This window comes from Citrus clementina, unplaced genomic scaffold, assembly GCF_000493195.1.
Source record: "Citrus clementina cultivar Clemenules unplaced genomic scaffold, Citrus_clementina_v1.0 scaffold_7, whole genome shotgun sequence".
NCBI lineage: Eukaryota > Viridiplantae > Streptophyta > Magnoliopsida > Sapindales > Rutaceae > Citrus > Citrus x clementina.
Window position 1 is genome coordinate 6,359,519 of NW_006262075.1, and position 19,514 is coordinate 6,379,032.

At 32.9% G+C, this 19,514-nt stretch overlaps 1 protein-coding gene across 1 annotated transcript; it reads left to right on the forward strand.

Annotated features, from left to right (window-relative positions):
* Positions 1-7,421: 7,421 nt before the first annotated feature.
* LOC18036359 (ABC transporter C family member 8) lies at positions 7,422-13,154 on the forward strand. The gene is given in 12 exon segments (XM_024180906.1): positions 7,422-9,379; positions 9,470-9,790; positions 9,878-9,964; positions 10,050-10,655; positions 11,009-11,173; positions 11,266-11,557; positions 11,638-11,823; positions 11,826-11,851; positions 11,967-12,272; positions 12,355-12,418; positions 12,498-12,737; positions 12,835-13,154. Coding segments are annotated over 12 exon segments (4,065 nt in total). The 5' UTR covers positions 7,422-7,720; the 3' UTR covers positions 12,948-13,154.
* Positions 13,155-19,514: the final 6,360 nt, after the last annotated feature.

A 19,514-nucleotide genomic window follows, 5' to 3' on the forward strand; every position in this document is an offset into this window, starting at 1 on the left:
TCCTATCACCTGAGCATACTAAAGTGGTAAATGACCCAATAGTCCTCTCATCCTCTGCCATGTGGCAGATCTATGCATCCCAAAAACAAGACGCACAAACTATTTTAATTATAAACGTGGTGAGTCCTAAAGTTGAACCTAGGGTTGGTATAATATGGGCTTGTCTGGGTTTTTCCAAACTTAGGTCCCATCTCATATTATTGATAACAAGTTTAAGCCTTCAAAAGATCGTCCAAATAGGTTTGGGCTAAGCCTGGGCTTTTTCATTAAATATTAAATGATTTTTTAATAAAGTAAGAATATTTAAACTAAAAATAATTATTCAATATATAATAAAATAATAGTCGAATACATAAAATATTAGTAACATAATATAATAAATCACAAATATTAATGTAAAAATAATATTATTTTAATATTTTATTTAAATTTAATTTATTTTTTAAGCCTGGACTTTTTTCCTAAACTCTTATCTAGGTCCACTATGTGCAGATTTTAGAATTTTCAGCTCATATCCAGTGCAACCCATGCGGGTCGAGCTTAGGCCCGCGGGCTTGGGACGGGACATCACGGCCTTAAGTCCGTCCAGGCTTTTTTGCCAACCCTAGTTGAACCCACTATTGACTTTACTTTGAAACCACTACTATAGATATAATAGAGCAGCACCGGACCGTCTCATCTCCTCAGCTATCAGCTGCAAGTTTCTTTCTTGCTAATGAACGAACTGATGTTGAATTGTTTGTCTGGATGATGATTAGTTCTTTAGGGCGTATTCGGCAACATGGACCGAATTTAATCAATTAATGGCCCAGAAGAACTTTGTATGGGCTTTTCCTACTTTCTTGCTTTTGTTTTTTCCCAAAAACAAAAAAAGTATTGCTGGGTATGCTGAAGAGTCATTTTCATAATTGAACATGGAAAATAGGTGAAATTGTTGATGAAAATGAATGCAAAATGATTAAATGAGCACGTAGAACGGTAGAAGTAAGAAAAAAGAAGTATATGCGAATTGAACTGGGCTAACATTAAACTATTAATGTTCAATTAAACTGAACTAACATAAAATTTCTTCACAATTCATACTAAGAGAGTAAGAGTACAAGATAAATTATTAAAATTTTTGTTGTTGTGTGGTTGTTTTTTTTTTTTTAATAGAGCTTTTGAAGCTTAAATAAACTATTTTGTCTTTAGTCGTAAAAGTTCAAATCTTGGACTTTTGGAAGTAAAGGTTGAAAAGTTTTTTTTAAATGTTAAGATATTTAAAATATTCTCTAGTTATTTGATAATCTTATTTTACTTTTTCATAATATAACTTTAAAAAACTTGTCTATTAAAGTAATTTTATAATTTTTAATAAATGCTTTCATACCAAACAATTAAAATTTTGCGGGTACAAACACTACTAATAAAAGCTCTATTTAAATAATCTCTACTTAAAAAGTTGTATCAAACGGAGCCTTAATGTATAAGTAGGAAAGAACAAGGGTAATTGTGGGATTGAGAATTGAGATTTCTTTCTTTCTTTTTTTTGGGGAATCGATGATATGAATTGAACTAAAAATGAATAATTTAACCTTTTTTGAAATTAGAAGAAATATTTGTTAGTATACTGATAAGGATAAATGCTTATTTAGTCTTTATTTTTACGCTAAGTGTCTTGTTTAGTCCTAATATTATGAAAAATAATCCAAGACACCATGTTATTAATTATGCGACACTCATACTCTTACCTTTTTTTTTAAATAATACTCTTACAACAATCTTAAGGACGTAACGAAAAGTAAAAAATAAAAATGGTAAAATAATAACAAAAATTTTTACATTAATTTTTATTTTATTTTTTTGGTTAATTCGATAAATTAATATTTTTCATTGAAAGTTCCAAAGATTTTTGTGAAAGTAAAAAAAGATAAGAGCAAGAGTGTAACACAATTAACGACAATGACATCTTCAAGTATTTTTTAAAATATAAAAAATAAACAAGCTCTTAACTCAATATAAGAACTAAACAAGTATTTACTCAACAAAGGCACCTATTCTTGTTTACAATCATTTGTGCTTGGAACAATGGCAATACATACTCGCGTATAATAAACTAATTAATATCGATATATAAGAGAAATATTCCTTGTCACAATCTTTTCTTTACAATTACTTCGGCACTCCTATTTGTAATTTCTAGTGTTGATGCTTGGCTATTCTTTCTCTCTTTCTTTCTTATCTAGTGAGGGAATAAGTGTGTTAACTCTCATTAGAAAATCTATGTATATAATTTTTGCTTCTAGTAATAAAAAAGTTACATTAATCGATTAGACGCGGTTAAACCTTTCCGTGGTCTGTGCGTCAATGTAACAAAGCAAATTACAAAGAGGCAACAAGGTTATTAAACCTTGACGTGCTTATGACTCTTATTGTATAATATAAGAGTTATGTATTATAAAAACAAAAGCTTTGAAAGATAATTAATTAATGGTGAAGTGATAATTTTATTGAGGATCTTTGCCACATTAATTTATTAAAGTAATGATTGGAATACAAATTTGTATGCGAGACTTGATAGGTCTATTCATAGCTAGCTAGGTGAATACATATGTTGTAAATGGTACGTAGAAAATTAAAGTAAATTATTATTGAATTGTAAGTGGTATAACGTATAATTTTATAGTATTAATTGCAGCAAGGTTGTGTTATTGCATTATGTATATTGGAATTAACGATCATTGATATGAAATCATCATATCTGGAATGGTCACATTTGAAAGGAAGCTCCTCAGTTGTGAAAGATATGAACGGATGACCGTGAGCTTTGATTCCAGTTTTGGAGAAACTCTCTGCAAAATAGAAATGAAAGAGTCCAAAACTGAAACGACTCTTTCCAATTCTGAAAGGAGTTTCTTCAAACCTGAGATGAATTTACAGACTGCGTTAAGGAAGCAACGAAGGGAGGAGGTGATGCCACCGATGACTCCCGAATCATCAGTCTGAGTGAAGAGAATTTTGAAACATGAAAGGATTTTATTAATCCAGTGACGAAAGAAGGAGACGATGCCACGCTTATTGAAGAGAAAGAGGCGGATTGTCCCTGCAGCTGAACTTGTTAGGTCTTGAACATCATCCTGTAATGCCGAGCCTAATATGCGATCGTACTCTGCCATCATGTTTTCCACATCCTCGTCACTTGTCACCGATATTAACTCACCGTTTGGTAGCTGATACTTGACGCTAATATCACTCTCTGCCACACCGGTGAGTCTTAAGGGCTTGGTGTGGAGAGCTAGCTAAGAAGGTGGAGGAGCGGTGAACGGTGATTATGTGGGTGTCGCCGCCAACGTATCGGAGTTTATTGTCGTTGGGCCCGACGCGGATCTCGCCTCCAAAGTAGCACATGAATCGTACACTTTTAAGGTGGAGACCATGCTGAGGAGAGGAGGCCACCGAATCACCGCTGCCCGTTTCCTGCGCAGATGGATCGACTGCTATCATTTTCTGCTCTGATTGATGATACTGTTAATGTTTAAAAGGACTGATCACTGATCAGAAAGTTTAACAGAAGACAAGAGAGACCGTCAAACCAATTCATGTCCCCCTGCCTCCTGCTTATATATGCATGTATATATAATGGCTCGTGATGAACTGGTGTGTGTCATAGAACCGTTTACTAGTTTATCAATTCGGACAGAATGCGACCAGCAATTAGCCTTCCCGTCAACTACTTACAACTCGATTTGTGAGGCCCCGCAGTGTTTTTTTTTTTTAAAATTAATTAGGGTCGACTTTTTTCGGATACCTGATATGAGGTTTACCGTATTCTCGCTTTTATCGAATGTATGCCCGTATTATCGAAGACCTCCCCCCCTATTTAGTTTTGATGAACATGAATATTCTACGTTAAATCCTCGACAGTAATCACCTCATGCATGTTAGTGATTGTTGGGTTGTAACTGAAAATGGACTTAGGGTTCGTGCAGTTGTTGCACGTGATTTGTTGAGATCAAATATTGTGAAGTGTTAGATTCTGAAAGAAACCATAGTTTGTTAGTAAATATTGGTTTTTAATTGAGAAGGAAGATGATTGAAGCTAGCTACTTGTGTAGTTTAATGTGGCTTTGCGGCCTGATCATAATGTGGTTAATATAGGTTGTTTGACATGTGTCGGGTCAATATTTTATAATGAATTATTCGCTGGAGGGTTTAGATCTATTTTTTATCATTTCAACCGTCAACAAACAGTTAATGAATGAATGGGAATACAAATGATAAGGGGAGGTATTTGATAATATGGTTATACATTCTATCAAAAAGAAAATAAGATAAACCTCAGGGGGTATTTTAAAATACCTGATTAAATACCGTACTACATCAATTTTGTTTTTTGAAAAAGATATATCATCCTTATCATTTAAACTTGGTCAACTCAAAGTCACTTTCATTTCAAAATTACAACTTATGGTGAGCTACTATACCAACCAATTCTTGCATATTATACAAGCGAACAAGAAAGTGCAACTCGGTTTATGGGGGCCGGCAGTGTTAATCCTAATTAAATACTATGTGCTACATTAATCTGTTTCTTAGCACTGCTCAGGAAATAAATAATAAATCGTATGTTAGACTTCAGATTATTTACAATTCTTCTACCGATCATTTATCATCAGTGTGGTTTTTTTTTGAGGGGGGGGGGGGGGGGAAGGGAGAGAATGTAAATTATGTGTGTGTATTTCCTTATAAATTAATTTGGTCAACTCAAAGTAATTTTTATTTTTAAGATAATTATCTACTGATCATCTTTTTTTTAAAATATATATATATATATATATATATATATATATATATATATATATTTTCTTATTTGTAGAATTACATTTAAAATTTCTATTGTGTTACACCCACTCACTTTCATATTCAACTTACTTTTTTATACTTTTAAATATATATATATATATATATATATATATATATATATATATATTTTTTTTTTTTTTCTTTGTAGAATTCCATTTAAAATTTATATTAGGTTGCACATATCCACTTATATATTCTCACTGTTATAATTTTACTGATATTATAAAAGTAAAATTGTCATTTGACTCAAAAAAACGGCATCGTTTTGACACGATAGAAAAGAAAAATAGAAAAAAAAAAAAAAGACGCAAAAGCAGTCCAGGTGAGAATTTCGCATCTAGAAAGATGTTAGCCGGTTTAAACCCTCCAAGTACCATTTCATGGTGAAACATCTCCATTGCTGTAACATCCCCAGATTCCTCAAACCCCAGAAGCAAAATGTTCATAGTTTTGTTGTTGGAAGGAAACCGCAAGAGCAATTTTACAAATACTGACCGCACCTCTTTCGTTTCCTTTTGAGTGCAAAATGCTTGAAGAAGTACATTAAACTCTTCGCTGCGGAACTTCCATATCCCAACAAAAATTTCCCTCTCTCTTCTGTCAAATGCTTCGAGGGTTTCTTCATAGGATTGAAATCTGGAAATTATTGACAACATGACAGTCATAGACTTGAGTGTGCGCAGCGAAGGGTGAGCGCGTTGCATGTGTGACACTAGCTCCCAAGCTTGATCGAAATAGTGCATACACGCGAGGACGTGAAGGGTCCTTTCAAAAGCGCCGAGGGTTGGAGTGGAGCGGGGATGTTGAAGGATGAATTTGAAGAGTAGGGCCCTAAGTAGGGCGCTCAACCAATTTTAGGGTCGTAGGCGAATTGTTTCAATTAAGTCTTTTAAAAAATTCATTATTTAAAATCATTTATTTAAAATTAATTTTTCAAATTTTATAAGATGTAAAATTATTAATCAAATTTTTATATTCTAATTTTGCTAATATATTTTTCTCAATACATAATATAGTTAATCTATTTAATTTTTCTTTTAACATGGTTGATTTTAAATAAGTTTTTTATCAATTTTAATTTTGAAAAAAGTCTTTCTACAAAAGCAAATGTTATTGATATTGTTAATAATATTCTATAAGCAATATATGCATTTGGAAAATAATCAATTTTTTCCAAATAATTAACTACATCAAGCGGGGTATTTTTTTCACTTTGAAAAATTTCTTTTAAAATTCTTAACTCTGCAAAAAAATTTAAACCATCTATATCAAAAAGTGTATCATGTTTTAAAGCATTTTCAAGATTAACGCAATAAATTTTTAAAACATCGATCGTCACTTAACAAAAATCCAATCATATCCAAACCAAAAAAATATAAAGAAAAAATAATTAAAAAATAACTACATGTGCTTTGATGGAGGAGAGATTGAGATTGATGAAGGAAAATCACCAAAGCCTTTAGCTTTCAAAATTGACAAGGAATTGGGAATTATCATGACTTTTTTTAACAAATATTTGGCTTTTATAGAGTTTTAAATAAAATAATGTTAATTAGAGATTTTATAGGAATAAATAGGATAAAAAACGGTTAATTCTAACGTTAAAAAGAGATCTTATAGAGATTTGATAATTCATTTACGGAAAAGAGTATTATAAATTGATAATAATATATATAAATTAATAACTTAATAGTTATAATTTTAGAAAAAAAAAATTGGGGTCTTTAAATGTTGTGAGGCTCTAGGCAACCACCTAAGTTGTCTAGGGAAAGAGCCGCTCTTACCCTTAAGGCCATTCGAGTGAGCAGCGAAGAGGAGGCCGAGAACATTCTCGACAAGAGTTGAGAAAAGGGAAGTTGTTTGTAGGAGGTATAAGAAAAGTGTTGGGTGCAGTGGCTGATCGAAAAATGGATGGTCGTTGATGATTCGTGATTCGTTTGATTTTGGAAGATTGAGTTGTATTGTAAATCTGATTATTTTGTTTCATTTATTATTTAATACCTAAATTGTAAATAATAATCGAAGTCATCTAATTTCTTTTTGTCATTTAGATAGGGTGAAATAATAATTTTATATTAAAAGGTAAAATAATTATTTTATTAATATTATGTTAAATTCTTTCACGGAATTTAGGCAGTAGTGGAATAATGACACATCTTGTGAGCATTAGGTGAAATTCTGCAAGAAAAGAAAGATATGTATATTTAAAGAAAAAACACGAAAAAACAAGTTGTTGGATAATTGCCGTTATAAAAATAAGTACAACTTATGGGGAGTTACCAAAAATTTTCCACATACGTGACTTGACAAATGGCCGTGAATGCTTCCTGGGTTGGAGAAAATGTGCATTTATTTGCCCCCAAATAATTCAAGAGGAGGAAACGTGCCTTTATTACGAGGGGATGGCCAGGTACAGGAGATCAATAAAATCTATGGAAGATAATATATAAAAAAAATCTTGACGGGATGTAACAATTAATGTCACTTTGTCCACATGAGTGAGATGACTCAAGTAATTAATTGATTTGGACAATTGGATCTCCAAATTTCCAATAAAAAAAGGATAAGATATTAAACAAAATGTTATAGCTAAGGGAGTGATAATAATTTCTGCATCTTGTACATGCCAATTTTCTTTAGTTTTCATGAGAATTACAATCATCACAGTGTCGATGGTCTACTTCTCCCGAACGTATCCATAAGAAATACTGCTTTTTGGTGTGCAAAGTGCTTTTGAGATTATCAGGTTGGCACCACAGAAAGCAACTGGCACAGACAAAAGTTGGTTTGCAAATTGCAATTAAAAATAATTGGTGGTGATTTATATATATGCAGAATTTTAATATCAACATGTACATTAAGGAAGTTTGATGAGTGTATGCTTTCCACTTGTTTGTTTTCAGCACATTCTATTGGAGAAATTTATATAGAACGAGTTTTTTTTTTTTTTCTTTTCTTTTTTGTTGTTTTCTTCACAGCTGCTGGCTACTGTTGTTCAATCAAAGAATTACACCCTTCAGTTTCTGAGTGTTTTGACATGATGAGGCCACGGTATGTAAGTTTCTTGTCTCCCTTTCGTGCTGTTATGCTTCTCTGTAAATGTCGCCCTCTGACTCCGAGTTCCAACAACAAGAGATCGTCTGAAAGCAAACAAAACCAAACAAAACTAGGCCAATCCAATGTATTTAGCAGGTTATTTTTCTCTTGGATTAACTCATTATTGCGGTTAGGCTACTCTAAACCATTGGTTCTTGAAGACATTCCTACACTTCTACCGGAAGATGAAGCACATTTAGCATATATAAAATTCTCGCGCAAATGGAATTGTCTTTGTAGCGATGTAAACTCAGACAATAAGAATCACTTGCTTCTCAAGGCCTTGTTTAAAGTTCACTGGAAAGAAATGATATTTGTAGGAATTTGTGCATTCTTCAGGACAGTTGCTGTTGTAGTATCTCCTTTGTTGCTCTATGCATTTGTGCAATATTCGAACAATGAGCATAAGAAAAGATCAAAGGGTCTCATACTTGTTGGATGCCTTGTGATTATTAAGCTTGTCGAGTCTTTCTCTCAGAGGCATTGGTTTTTTAATTCAAGGAGGTCTGGAATGCGAATGAGATCTGCTTTGATAATGGCAATCTACGGAAAGCTACTCAAGCTCTCGAGTCTTGCAAGGAGAAGGCACTCAACTGGAGAGATTGTAAACTACATAGCAGTTGATGCTTACAGAATGGCAGAATCATTGTATTGGTTTCACATGGAATGGAGTCTGGTATTGCAGCTTATTCTTGCAATTGGTATTCTTTTCATTGTTGTAGGTCTTAGTGCACTGCCGGCTATTGTTCCAGTTCTAGTCATTGGATTTCTCAATGTTCCTTTTGCAAGAATGTATAACAAATATCAATCGCGTTACAAGGTTGCACAAGATGAACGACTCAGAGCTACCATGGAGGTTTTGAATAATATGAAAATCATCAAGTTGCAATCATGGGAAGACAAATTCAAAACTGTGATTGATTTGCTGAGGGACAATGAGCATAAATTCCTGGCTGAATCACAGATTAAGAAGTCCTCTGCAACTGTTATGTACTGGATATCCCCAGCCATCATCTCGACTGTGGTTTTTGTTGGATGTTTGCTTATCAAAAGTGCTCCACTGAATGCTGCTACTATATTCACCGTCCTAGCAACATTAAGAAGCATGTCAGAGCCATTGAGATGGATTCCTGAGGCATTGTCTGCGCTGATTCAAGTAAAGGTCTCTTTAAATCGTCTCAACTCTTTTTTGCTTGATGATGAGATAAGTAATGAGGAATCAAACATATCATCAAGGAATTTGGAACAGAGTTCAGACAGATGCATCGAAATAAAAGGAGGGCATTTCAGTTGGGAACCAGATTCAGCTGTCCCAGCATTAAAAGATATCAACCTGGAAGTAAAAATGGGGCAGAAAATTGCAGTTTGTGGATCAGTTGGTGCTGGGAAGTCGACGCTCCTATGTGCTATCCTTGGAGAAGTACCCAAACTTTCTGGATCAGTGAGCAACATAAGAGCCCATAGTAGTAAATATTTTATGCTTTTGTTTACCTTTTTTTTTTTTTAATTTCTTCATGTTTTTCGTATATAGGTAAGTGTAACCGGGATCATTGCTTATGTTTCTCAAACACCTTGGATCCAAAGTGGTACTATTCGAGATAACATACTCTATGGAAAACCTATGGACGAGGCCAAATATGGGATGGTTATAAAAGCATGTGTTTTACATAAGGATATTGATAGCTTCAACCATGGTGACCTTACAGAGATCGGGCAGAAAGGACTTAATTTAAGCGGTGGACAGAAACAGAGAGTTCAGCTTGCTAGGGCAGTCTACAATGATGCTGATATATATCTACTCGATGACCCTTTCAGTGCAGTGGATGCACAAACATCTGCAATCCTTTTCAATGTAAGAACACAAGTTTTAGTTTCTGCAAGAGAAGCAAAAAATACCAACGCAGAGACATTAGTTTGATCCTTAGTATATATATTGCAGGATTGTTTCTTGACTGCTCTCAAAGATAAAACTGTCATTCTAGTGACTCATCAGGTTGAGTTTCTCACAGGAGCTGATACAATCCTGGTAAAAGCCTTGGAGTCTCTCGCAACTGAATGTTGGATTAACAATGTTTATGTTAAAACCATTTCTTTCTCGACACCCTTTTCAGGTCATGGAAGGTGGACAGATAACCGAATCAGGCAGGTATGCAGAGCTGCTGACTCCTGGGACAGTATTTGAGCAACTTGTGAATGCACATAAGGTTGCAGTCAAAGAATTGGTTACTTCAGATGAAAAATGTTACATCAATGACGATCAGTTGGAGTTGTCTTATAAATCCTCTCCCACTAAAGAAATCAGTAAGAAAGAAATTTCAGATGAGGGTTTGCCAGTTGACCAGCTAACAAAGGAAGAAGAGAGAGAGATTGGTGATGTTGGATGGAAACCAATTTTAGATTACCTCCATGTATCACAAGGTTCACTTCTTTTCAGTTTAAGCATACTATCTTACATTGCTTTTGGTGCTCTTCAGGCAGGGTCAAGCTACTGGCTGGCAATAGGTATTCGAATTCCTACAGTCACCAACGGCATCTTGGTTGGAGTGTATACAGGAATTTCAACCTTCAGCATACCATTTGTCTATTTAAGGAATTTATTTTCAGCCTATCTTGGATTAAAAGCTTCAAAAGCTTTCTTTTCGGGTATCAATAATTCAGTGTTCAAAGCTCCTATGCTCTTCTTTGATTCCACTCCAGTAGGGAGGATATTTACCCGGGTAAGATAGATCTTCACTTCAAAATGTTAACTAGTTGAATAACAGCATCCAGCTTAACTCATTCCAAAATGGAAAATTATCAGGCCAATCTGACCTTTAAGTGGTGTTCTATTTGATTGTATAGCTGAAACAAACATAATAGTAACTAAATTTGAGTAGGCATATTCAATCCCATAATGACAGTTAAAAGTAAGACATTGACTTGCAGATTGCAAATTTTATTTGAAACAAGTGTTAACAAGAATTGACTGAGGACTTTAGGTGTCCTGCTTAAAACAATAACTTGGTCTATTAGCGAAAGATTTATAATTATTACCCATCAAATTTTTATTCAAGATACTCTAATGCTTCAGGTTTCATCAGATATGAGCACAATGGACTTCGATCTACCTTCTGCCATTTCCTTATCTGCTGCTGCAACAACTGATGTGTTCATAATAATAGCAGTAATGGCCTCTGTCACATGGCCTGTTCTCATTGTAGCAATTCCTACTGTTATTGTTGCAAAATATATTCAGGTTGAACTTCATACATGTACCAAAACTTTTGTTTCCTTTTGCTTGATGGATAAGAGAAATGTAATGCTCATTTTTAATGGTTTCAACTGAAGGGGTATTATCTGTCCTCGGCAAGAGAGCTAATGAGGATGAATGGCACAACGAAGGCACCAATTGTAAACTTTGCAGCTGAGACTTCACAAGGGGTTGTCTCCATTAGAGCTTTTAAGATGATGGACATGTTCTTCGAAAACTACCTCAAGCTCGTCGACACAGATGCAAGGCTTTTCTTTCATTCTAATGCTGCTACAGAGTGGTTAGTTTTACGAATAGAAACACTTCAGAATCTGATTATACTTACGGCTGCCCTTCTTATAGTCCTTCTTCCTGGAAAACATTTACCAGGTAACTACAATAATGAACATTATTCCCAGTCTTTAACACAAATTGACTAATTTCTTAAAGGTAGTTCTACTATTTTGAAGGGTTTGTGGGACTCTCTCTTTCTTATGCTCTCACTTTGAGCAGCATTCAAGTGATTATGACTCGATGGTACTGCAATCTGTCAAACAACATTGTTTCCGTTGAAAGGATCAGACAATTTATGCATTTACCACCGGAGCCGCCAGCAATCATAGAAGAGACCAAGCCACCTGCCTCATGGCCTTCTCATGAAGAATAGAGTTGGAGGATTTAAAGGTACAAGTTTAATTAAATCCCTTGTCCTGTAAAGATACAAAAAAGAGAATAAAGAAAAAAGTAGCCAATCTAATGCATTTGTATTCTAATAAATTTTGCTTTCTGATGATTAAAGGTAAGATATCGTCCAAATACTCCGTTAGTTCTCAAGGGAATAACATGCACATTCAAGGAGGGGACTAGAGTAGGAGTTGTTGGAAGAACTGGAAGCGGAAAGACCACATTGATAAGCGCTTTGTTTCGTCTAGTAGAGCCTGAAAATGGGAGAATACTCATAGATGGGCTTGACATATGCTCTATGGGGTTGAAAGATTTAAGAACAAAGCTAAGCATCATTCCTCAAGAGCCAACTCTTTTCCGGGGCAGTGTTCGAACTAATCTTGATCCTCTAGGAATGTATTCTGACAATGAGATATGGGAGGTGAGCTAGCACATTGTAAAAGAACTCTATTGAAAATCAACTCAGGGCTCACTTAAACTGAAATTTTATCCTTTATTTCCAGGCCATGGAGAAATGCCAGCTTAAGGCTACTATCAGCAGACTCCCTATGCTTCTGGATTCATCCGGTAACTCCAAGGACTAATACAGCTCTATATTCTGTAACATTGCAATGCAATTTATATTTTCTATATTTTTTATGAGCAGTTAGTGATGAGGGTGAGAATTGGAGTGTTGGGCAGCGCCAATTATTCTGCCTAGGAAGAGTCCTTCTTAAGAGGAATAGAATCCTAATATTAGATGAAGCAACCGCATCAATTGACTCAGCCACAGATGCCATTCTACAAAGAATAATTCGAGAAGAATTTCCAGGATCCACTGTGATCACTATTGCTCATAGAGTTCCCACAATAACAGATAGCGACATGGTCATGGTCCTCTCATATGGTAGTTTCTCATTTAATAATGTAAATTTCTGCGTACAACGAATCATACTGCAGCTCTGATTCTTATAAACGAGTTTTTTTTTCTTTTTTTTTTTTAGGGGAGCTAGTAGAGTATGATTTGCCCTCAAATCTTATGAAGACCAACTCTGCATTTTCTAAACTGGTAGCAGAGTACAGGTCAAGTTACAAGAGAAATTCCATGCAGGATTGAAGCATTTTTCAATGAAATAATTAATATCCCAGAACATTGTTAATAACATAATTAAAGGTAGAAGTATTTTTTTCGGAGCAAGTAAGGCAGTCTCCACTATCTAGTATTATCAAATAGGCCTAAGGGCCAAAAACATGCAAATAACAAATAAGCCCATTTCAGAATCTGAAATGCTGCTTTCAAGCAAGGCCCTGCTGGGACCGTCTATGTGCCATGAAATTTGTTCATCGTCTTCATTTCAACTCTTACGAAAGTATGCCAATCATTTCATGTCAATTTTCCCAGGCGTTAGCTCAAATCATATACAATATCAACACAAAAAGACGTAGCAAATGTAAAACGATGCTCAACTTTACAAGAAACTAGATATGTGGGATTATGCATTCGTTGACTACATTGAAGCAATCATTCAAAATTTCAAACCACATGAATTTGGACTGATTCTTTTCGCTATATATAAAAGTTAACCCATGTGCCCATCTGCAGTTAGGGTCCCTGGAATCATTAAAATATCTCTGAAATTTAGAAAAGTTGTGCCCTGGCTGTTTACTTGAATTTGGTTTTTTTTTTTACAATATTTTACAATCATTTCAGTTCCTTCTTATAAATAAATAAGACATGCTTCCAACTCCACTGTAGGCTTCACTCTCCGGGGGTGTATTAGCACAATTTTGGAAGCCATGGCCCTGCTTCAGAGTTATGACTGCACAAAAAGCTTTGGACTCTTATCAGCTCCCTGCAAATAATTGTTTTGGCATTAACATGAGTAACATGTTCTGGTGTATCATTCAGATAATACAAATAGAAGTTCTGTTTGTTAGAAAATGTTAAATAGAGACCAATTCTTTCTTGGCCCACTCACATGGAGTTTCATTATTGAGTTTCGGCCTAAGCCTTGATGCACAGAAGCACTTTTTTTTCTTATGATTTGTTATTTCTCTATTTTTTTCATCATTCAAGTCTGTCTTGTTTGTTCGGAACCACCCACTTGTGGTGACAAATCGTTTTCCCCTTTTACAACATTAAAGCAAAGGTTGATGTCCATCTCCTACGTACTGCATGTGGCTGTGAGATTTTTTTTTTCCCCCTAATTAAATTTTGATCGTGTTCATTGAGTTCAACGGTCAGATTGCACATGGCAAAAATAATCTAAAAAGAGTCTACAAAGTTACTATTCAAAAAAATGTATTGTTTATTTATATAATATGCTTTTTTTTTTAATTTAAAGAGCAATGCAACACTAAGTACTTTTTAAAAGGCACTCATTCTAATTTTGTTTTTATTTGGATGTGTTTGACCACAAAAACTCCGATAAAATTCAATGTAATAATGAATGATGATATGGTACACCACCCATTTACACAATGATGTTGATGTTGATTGAATACTTAATACAAATCATAATTATATATATGTAAAGTGATAAATATTTAAAAAATACGTTATAATTTTAATCGTGTAATTATAAAAATATATTTTTTTTTCCTTTTATATTTTCCTTATAACGAATCTAACATAACTAGACCCTTCTATATTTTCGCTTCCCATGTACTCTTCTGTATTTCTTATTCGTTGCGATCATTCTTTACCAGCTGGATTAAATTCTCCAGCCTCTACAAACAGTGGAACCCAAAGTGCTTTACCCAACAGCACAATTGACTACAATTCTCATTAATTCGGTCACTTACATGATCTTCATATTCCAAAATGAATTGTGTGTATCCACAGTGCAAAATATTAAATAGTGCCAATAAATTAAACCCCACCTTACAGAGAGTTTGATCAAATTGGGAAGATGATGATATCCACACATCAACAATCATGTGGTCCTTAAGCGATTGTGGCTTATTATTAAGATTGGCATGTATGTATTGGGGCAAGTAGGGCATGGCTCCAATGCAAAGGAAAATGACCTTTGGTTGAGTTCATGTGCCGATGATTAATCCTTTGCAATTAATTGTCATTCTTTAGTTGCTTTAAAATTTAAAAATAAATAAATTTGCCAAAAACATAATGCAAATTAGAATTTCAAAACATCTTCTATCCAATAGTCATCGACTTAATTGAGGTACATTAATATTTATGAACTATTTTAAAGCATGTCTCACGAACACCGTGAGATGTGATGAAGTAACTACCCCACACTATTGACTCACGAGTTGACTTGAAAATACATTCATCTTCTTCACGGCTTAATTAATTTTTAAAAAACTTCACCGCTTTTTCTTTTAAAAAATTTAAATTGCCTCGACATAGCTGACAAAATTTAGTAATTAATTTGGACTGCAAAATTTATTATCGTTTGCTGACTTTAATTTTAACTGTGACCGAATTCTTCAACATGAAGATAGTATAGGCAAAAGGTAGAATTTTCTTGTTGACCCAAAAAGAAAAAAAAAAAAAGAATTTTGATTAATTCTTCGATGTGAAAATGCATCAAAAATCAAGTTTCTCTTGTCTCTCACTCTCTCTCTCTCTAAATGTGTCACCTCAATTGTTTTTAATAATATATTTAATAAAAATTTTAGTGCCACATAAGTAATTATCTCACCCCTCAGATTGAGCCAAATGAATAGACAAATTTTGGTATATAGATTTAGATCAACATTTTAAAATTAAAATTTGGGCTTTGCTTTTAGGCTACTCGAGCAAAGTGCATGCTTTAGCAATTACCAGAGATTGAGGAAATGAATATGCTACCTTTCGAAATGTCACCCAAAAACAGCATGACGTAAATCACATCAAAATATTGAGTGTTGCCTGCCACCGTTTTCGCGGTCAAATTTTGAGAACAAAATGGCATTAAATATACATATTTAATTACCTACAACCACCGTATTCATTGAAAATGCTACCACAACATCAATGAATGCACCACATTATCTAACTTGAACCAAAAATTGTGTCCTAAACTCAAATGTGGTAACATCAATCCCTCACTCGTGACTTTATGTTGCTAACTTTTGCTTAAATGTTAGCATCAATTAACGGAAGCACCAGATTGCGGTTGTCCAATTGTCTGTAAGTTAGTACAATTAATGTTTGCTTTAAAACTTATAATTTGCATTAAATGGCACTTACGTTCGCTCCAAATTAAATTATTAATAACATGTATTTGTACAACCCACTGTGATTTATGTTTTTCTCAAAAGTTGATTCGATATATTTTTTTAAAACAAATTTCTTTTTTCTTTTTAACACATACATTACAATTAGATTATAACTTATATTACATAAGACAATTATTTATATTTACAATCATAATTTACCTAATATTCGAGAAACATATACTCTACTCATATTTTATAACAAAAAAGACAGTATCCACTCAATTATTTTTTGTTATTTAAAAAAAGAATTAACCCCACAATACTTTTTTATGGGTGTTCGATGTAAGGATGGATAGGGTTGGCAAAAAGTAGGCTTGGGTCGAACTTTTTTAAGCCTTGGACCAAAGCTCGCTTTAAGATAAGTATAAGGACTGAGCTTGGATATTCATTTATTTTTTAATTTTTTTAAATCGTTAGAAATTTGAAATGAGTTAATAATCAATAAATTATTATGATTAACAATAAATAAAGAAAATAAAAATTTTGAGATTTAATTTTTTAATACTTAATTCTAATTCAATCACTCTTTTAATTAATTAGCGCTTAAGAAAGAGATTAGTATTATAATTTTAATTTTTGTTATCATCATTAATTTATAAATTGAGAATTTAAGTTTTCTTTTTTAATTTTCAGTTATTTTTTAATTTTAATGTATTATACTAATTTATAAATTTATTTTTTTAAATATTTTTTTTTCTTAATCCTTTGTCCAGGCCCGGATGTGTGAGGATAGCCTAGACTTTTTTGCCCACCATAAGGACAGTGGCCACTCGACCAAATCCTTAAACCTTGAATTTTTTTATTTCAATATAGAAAAAAAGGCAACATTAACTTGGTTATGTTGTATGTGTGTGTGTGTGTTTTTTTTTAATTACAATTAATGATTTAATCTGACATTTATAGTTTTGATAACACAAGATTTGATGTCGGTTAATAATTAATTAAACCTGTTAATTTACCTAATAATATAACTTGGGAAAACCTGTGGTGCAACTGTGGTACCGTGCCACAGTTGCATCCAACTGTTTAATACCAATGGATCTCATCAATTTAAGTACATTCAACGATTGAATGTAACTATAACACGATAACACAATTGCACCGAAACATGATCCGTATAACTTTATATCAATTTAAAAATTATTCCAAACAGATAAAATTAGGCTTAGCAACACCGGACAGTCGGACACAACAAAACCAAAATCCCCGTATCTCAAAAAATAAAATAAAAAAGAGAAGCGTGTTTCAAGTTACCAAAAAACCAGCCGCAGAAGCATTATTGCGCTGCTAGTAATTTGGCTACTCGTACAAGTCTTATCTTGGCCTGTTTGCCGTAGCTTTACAGACAAGAAAGTCCCATCAACAGCGACTAATAAAGCCTGAGAATACCAAAATCCCAACCAGCTGCATGACATATTTAATGTTTGTGCACCCATTTTAAAACATCACAGCCACACCGTGACATCCAAAATAATTTTATTATTTATTCAAACATTTTATTTACAGTATTACCGTTTCTGTCATTCCGAGTTCTAACATCAGTTCAAATATTAATTTTTCTTAATATTTTTATCGTCAAATTCAATAACTTGGGTCTGAGTCGATGACCCTTTATAATAATTTATATCATCCCTAAACTATACGTTATACAGTTTCTTTATTTTTCAAGCCATTAATTATCGTTAAAGGCTGAATTTTATTTTATGATGTGTTTACTTCTAGGATTAAAGAATTATAATTTAAAATTAAAATAATTAATTGTGTTTATTTATTAAAGTAAAACAAAAAAATTGGGAATGAAACATGTTTTAAATTAAGTAATGGGAACTTGATTTCGTACCCCTATTGATTCAAGCTCTCATTTCTTGAATTCTCTATTTTACTCTTATTAAATTTTTATAATTTCTAAATTACCTTCAATTAAGTTTTGTCACTTTTACATTTTGGTCCGTATTGAAGTTTTGTAATATTTACAAATAAGTCCTTCATTATTTATTATTAGTAATATAATAATAATAATTTTATTATAATTATAATTATAAATAATTATTGTTGTCGTCATCGTCATCATCATAATTGTTATTTATTAATGTTATTATTATTATATTAAAATTAATATCATTAAAATTTATTAAAATTAATAACAATAATTATTTTGAATAATAATAATCATAATCACAATTGATATAATAAATATGGACAATAATTAACAAAGGTTATTTTAGTAACTTATAATAATCCATTCCGATTCGAAGACAAAGTAAGTACATTGATGATGATGATGATAATTTGTGAATAATAATAATCACAATAATTAAAATACAAAATAATTATTATTACCATGATTAATTAAGAACTTTTTAGTGATTTACAACAATCTAACATTCTAACTCGTTATGATTTCGATTATAAGATAAAGTAGACACATCGATAGTAATATAACTTATTCTGATTTCTATAGATAAAATAAACAATTTATTTTTATTATAATTTCTCATTTTGATTTCAATTAATTCCGATTTAACCTCGTACCAATTACAACCTATTTTTTCTAATTTCTATTTATTAAACACACCATTAGTATCTTGAATTGGCCCACAGCCCACGGAATGAAACTGAATATTCTATGCAAATTAAAATGATAGTAAAATCATTGAGGTGCAACAAATCTTCATATATTAATTAATATGCGTACTGCATGTAATTGCATGAAACAATCAAGTAACCAATTTTAAATTTGTAAAGGAGATCCAATACAACTACAACAAGCCTACAACATGTGCTCTTCCGACTTGATAAAATCATCATTGCCCCTTTTGGGCTTGGGGATGAAATAATTATATCATTATTTAAATATTCAATTACGGTAGTATCATAGGGATAACCTTCTCTTAAATTTTGTCTAAAGATTTTATCATCAAAACACAAACGCTGGACCGATGAAGTATACGAACCCATGAATTAGATGGCTTGTTTGTCTTGTCAGTGAACTGATTTTCGATCTGTATAAAGTTTTTATATTTGGTAGTGCATATGCATCCATGCCATCAATTGTTTAAAAGCTTTGGAGTGAGCAATTTTGGTCGTTTATTAGCTTCTGCAATCAAGGGTCGTTGTCTCCTTACAAAGTAGTGATGCTCATTACGATCAATAAAAAGACAAAAAAATCTCTTTGGACGTGCGTGGCACAAATTGTAACATTCTTGATAGAATCGAATTGTTTAAAAACTTTTTGATGACCTAATTGTGTATAAATTAAGTTGGGCAATTGAAGAGGCGGGGAGACAGTATTGAACCGCCTTGAAGTATGCGGCGAATCACTCTTCTATCACTTCCATATAAAAAAAGTATTATCTACTTAAACCTAATTCATAGATCCACAGCACACCATTCCGCCATACAAAAATCAATCTTATATTTTATTGATAATCACAAATACACAAATTACGGGTTGATT